At 38.7% G+C, this 4,353-nt stretch overlaps 1 protein-coding gene across 2 annotated transcripts; it reads right to left on the reverse strand.

The window, feature by feature from the left end:
* Positions 1 to 64: 64 nt before the first annotated feature.
* Positions 65 to 4,117, reverse strand: GJA8 (gap junction protein alpha 8). 2 transcript variants are annotated; one of them, XM_077479795.1, is made up of 3 exons: positions 3,986 to 4,117; positions 1,914 to 3,012; positions 65 to 413 (listed from the first exon to the last, which is right to left on the reverse strand). In XM_077479795.1, exons 2-3 carry the CDS (start codon positions 3,000 to 3,002, stop codon positions 405 to 407), a joined length of 1,098 nt encoding a protein of 365 aa, XP_077335921.1. In that variant the 5' UTR covers positions 3,003 to 3,012; positions 3,986 to 4,117; the 3' UTR covers positions 65 to 404. The 2 variants fall into 2 exon arrangements, with proteins under 2 accessions (XP_077335921.1, XP_077335920.1); XM_077479794.1 differs by having other exon boundaries at positions 65 to 3,012.
* Positions 4,118 to 4,353: the final 236 nt, after the last annotated feature.

The raw sequence follows: 4,353 nt of genomic DNA on the forward strand, positions 1-4,353 counted from the left end.
TGTATATAGATAAAAAAAAAAATTGTATATATATATATATATATATATATATAATTTTTTTTTTTTTGTGTGTTAACGCCTTTATATGTTTCATTCACCAGGTAGGGAAAAAAAATGTTCCTGGGGCAAAATATTATCAAAAAGGTTTATATGTTAAATACAATGGAGAATGAAAACAGACAAAAGTTAAGTAAACAGAAATAGGTTCAGAGTTAAGCTGTATCCATTTCTGCTGTGCAGAAAAAAGTAGAACTCTTAATTTTTTTTTTTTTTTAGATTTTTTTTCAAGATGGAAAATATTGAATGCATCTGCCTCTACCTTTTCTATTTGTTTTCTTCCTTTTGTGCTGCATAACATTGACATTGAACACAACTGGAAATTACATCAGGAATCCGGTGGAAAGTTACAGCCACTGAGAAGAAAAAAATGTTGTTGTGACTATAAAATTATGAAAAAAAAACACACAGTGAACCATCTAATAACAGACGACCTTTGGGGCAGGGGTGAAAAATTCAAATTTTAAAATAGGGAGGAATGGGAATGAATATTTTGGGAAATATGAAAACTCTTAATGGGCAGTTTTGTGGTTTAGGAAATATATTTCATGTTTTTCCTTTACTTAAGTTTAGGTTACATTTCTATGGTTTGTTTTTATATCAATTTTGTTACCTTTTCTTACTGTGCTTTAACCCAGGTTCCTGTTTTAATTGCTGAGGTGAATGTCATGTTTCTGCTCTGACTCAGTAGATCTTCGGCCTAGTATAAACCTGGCTGGTAATATTTGACTATTTTAAATTCCCTTAAATTATGCTTTTAATATTGTCACTGCCAGAAGAGCAATGCAAATATCCTGACAATATAGTACCATTTAAAAAAAAAAAAATGGAAAAATTGGAAAAAAAAAATAAGTATAGCATGAGTGTCGAATTCTACAAAATGCATTAGTTAAAACTGATGCCATTTGTTTTCCTTTTTCTGATATATATATATGCATGCCTTTAAAAGGCTTTACAAAACACCTCAAATATGGTCACTTGGGAAGCACTTTTCTCAAAAACCTTCTGCATGTTCCTCTAAAACATCCTTTGGTAACTGAATATCCAAATCACTTAGACTTCTCTACTGAGACCCTTCTTATGCTCCTTTTATTATCACTTTCTCTTCATACCATCAAATCATCTGATCGGGCCCTGCTGCTTGCTTTACTTAATCTACTGAGGGACCGGGAATCTGGAAATAATTCAAAACTTAGTAGAGGCAACTCAAGGCCTGTAGGCTCTGGTTCAAAAACTTCTTCTGATTCTGGAGGCACAGGTTGAGAAAACCCATGATCTGATGGGGCGGGAACAGTACCGATGTGGTCTGAGAGAGCCCTTGAGGGGGTCCGCTCATTTTCTAAAGGTGAGCTATCAATTACTTGGGGACTTTCTACAGGAGCATCATCTAACTGGACATTAGAAGCTGCTCGAGAAGGCATTTGCTCAGGAGGTGCATGTTCAGATGGAGCATGCTCTGATGCTGCTCGTGAGGGAGCTCGGTCTGAGAGAGCATGCTCAGAAATAGCTTGTGATGGAGCTCGGTCTGAAAGAGCATGCTCAGAAATAGCTCGAGATGGAGCTCTCTCAGAAGGGGCATGTTCAGAATTGGTCAGAGAAGGAGCTCGCTCTAAGGGTGCAAGCTCGGATGCTACCCGAGAGGGAGCTCGTTCAGAAGGGGCATGCTCAGAACCAGCACGGGAGATGGCTCTCTCTGAGGGTGCTCTTTCAGAGAGTGCATTGTTGGAAGGTATTTTCGCAAAGGATGCATGTTCAGAAGGAGCATGCTCTGAAGCTGCGCAGTCAGAAACTGCGCGTGATGGTGCTCTTTCGGAAAGGGCACGCTCAGAGGGAACACGGTCAGAGAGGGCACGCACCGAAGGAGCCCTCACTGATGGAGCTCGCTCAGATGGAGTTTGTTCTAAGGTCTCGGCCACTTGCACTTTCACCACCTCTTGCTCTTCAGCTTGGCGGTAGGAGGGAAGAGTTTCATCATAAGCCTTTGAGATGTCTTCCAAGAGTCCAGTGCTGCTTTTTTCATAGCTGTTAAATTGAGTAGGAAGTGGGCTAGCTTCTAATCCTACTTCAGTCATTGGGTAGAAATGGGAGACAACCTTTTCTTCCTCCAGTAATTTGTAGCCCTTAGACTTTGGAATGGAAGAGATGGCTATAGAGTGCAGGGGCTTCTGAGAAACTTCTCCCAGCAGCTGTTGGTTTTGATGATCGGCTGACCTTCGGAATGCAAGACGGATCTTTTTCCAGCCCAAGTGGCTGATCTCTACCACATTTAGAAAAAGTGACACTGCCGCTACAGCCAACATGAACATTATGAACACAGTCTTTTCTGTAGGCCTGGAGACGAAGCAATCTACAGTGTTCGGGCAAGGCCAACGGCTGCAACGGTACAGTGGGAGGATCCGGAAACCGTACAGGAAATATTGGCCAACCACAAAGCCCACCTCAAAAATTGTCTTGAAGATAATATGGCAGATGTAGGTTCTCAGGAGGGTTCCTTCTAGCCGAAACTTCTTAGTAACCTTAGCACTTGTTTCTTTGGTGGTTCGGATGCTCCCTTGATCAGGAGCCAGCGGCAGCCTCTCTTCATTCATTTCCTGCTGCCTACTCATTTCTGCGTCTTCTCGCTCCTTTCTTTTCTCCTCCATCCGCACATGATGTACAGCATGCCCCACATATACCAGCGATGGTGTGGAGACAAAGATGATCTGCAGGACCCACAATCTGATGTGGGACAGAGGAAAGGCCTCATCATAGCAGACATTCTCGCAACCAGGCTGCTGGGTGTTGCATACAAAATCAGACTGTTCATCCCCCCATACAAACTCGGCAGCTGTTCCCAAAATGAGGATCCGGAAAATAAATAGGACAGTGAGCCAAACTCTACCGATTACAGTGGAGTGCTCATTCACCTCCTCCAATATATTTCCCAAAAAGCTCCAGTCTCCCATTGTCTACAAGCTGCAAATAAATACACAGAAAATAAAAAAATTGTTAGTTCTTTCTTTAAGGACCACAATATACTATCTAAAATTGTAACTCTAAACATAAGTATGGTAATTATAATCTCGTTTTTTTCTACTGAATATGCATATATTAGAATATGTTGAAAAAAAATAATATTTTGTAGCTCATTTTCTATTATATTTACAAAGACCTGATCAACGACTCTTTCAAAACCATGGCAGAAATGTTTTTTTAAAGAGTTAACCATGCTATTTTGCAAAGTAATAACCCACTTTCTCATCTTTTGAACAATTAATCATTTTTACAAGTCAACAAGACAGTAAACAACAGAAGATGAAAATAACAAAACAAGTACCGGCGTGAATTATCATTAAACAATCATTTTATACCTTCGGTAGAGACTGCTAGTATCTGTGTTTATACGATCAGCAGTGATTTTGATACTAAAATGAATAGCTATTTAACATCAACAATACGTTGCAAAAACAAATTCTTCATTCTTTTTTCCCTCAAAACACAATAATACCAATTAAAAAAAAAAATAAAAAAAATTTAGAAGCTTCTTTAAAATATATAATACAAAACTAATCTGTCCACATAAAAATATAACTATAGCTGCATAGAAAAAATAAAATAAAATTAAGATTTATTTTTATAACTTATATACATTTCTTAAACACTAAGTTCTTTCAAATAATTTTTTTAATTTAAAAGAAAACAGTCAATGATCTATTTGTTTAAATACACAATGTAAGTATCTAACCCCCCCCCCCCCTCCCCCCAATAAATCTGATAAAATTATCTGCGTGACACATAATCTGAACCTTTTCCATTAAATGCTGCAAAACAAAATTTGGTAATATTAGTAGAAAACAACTCGGCAAACTAAAAAGCCTAAAAGTTAGTAGATATAGGAAGAGGCAGAGAAGAGAAAAGGTAGGGAAATGGTATATAGTGGGCAACTTGCCACAGTGACAGCTCCACGGGAAGAATACGTCCCCTCTCTTGGCACTCTGCTGTCAAAAGTGAACTTTTGTTTCTGTCCTTTCCTACCTAAAGTCCCAAACTTATCGCACGACTGAGCAGATGTGACTCAATTGGCCCTGATGGGAGGGTTTTAGTGTTCGCCAATATTTAAGCTCCCAGCTAGACAGCCTTTATGTCTGAATGACAATTGGTTACATTAGGAACAATAGGCAAGACCGGGGTACAGACAGCACTAGGATGTAGAAATATATGGATTATAAAACGGGCAGAAAATGTGTGCCTATGTATATATTTTACAGTGGTATGGCTTGATCATATACAGGGTGTTCGAAAAATTTACAACTTTAG

The sequence above is a fragment of the Lithobates pipiens genome, unplaced genomic scaffold, assembly GCF_037356315.1.
Source record: "Lithobates pipiens isolate NorthernLeopardFrog02 unplaced genomic scaffold, aLitPip1_a1.2 Scaffold_16, whole genome shotgun sequence".
Lineage (NCBI taxonomy): Eukaryota > Metazoa > Chordata > Amphibia > Anura > Ranidae > Lithobates > Lithobates pipiens.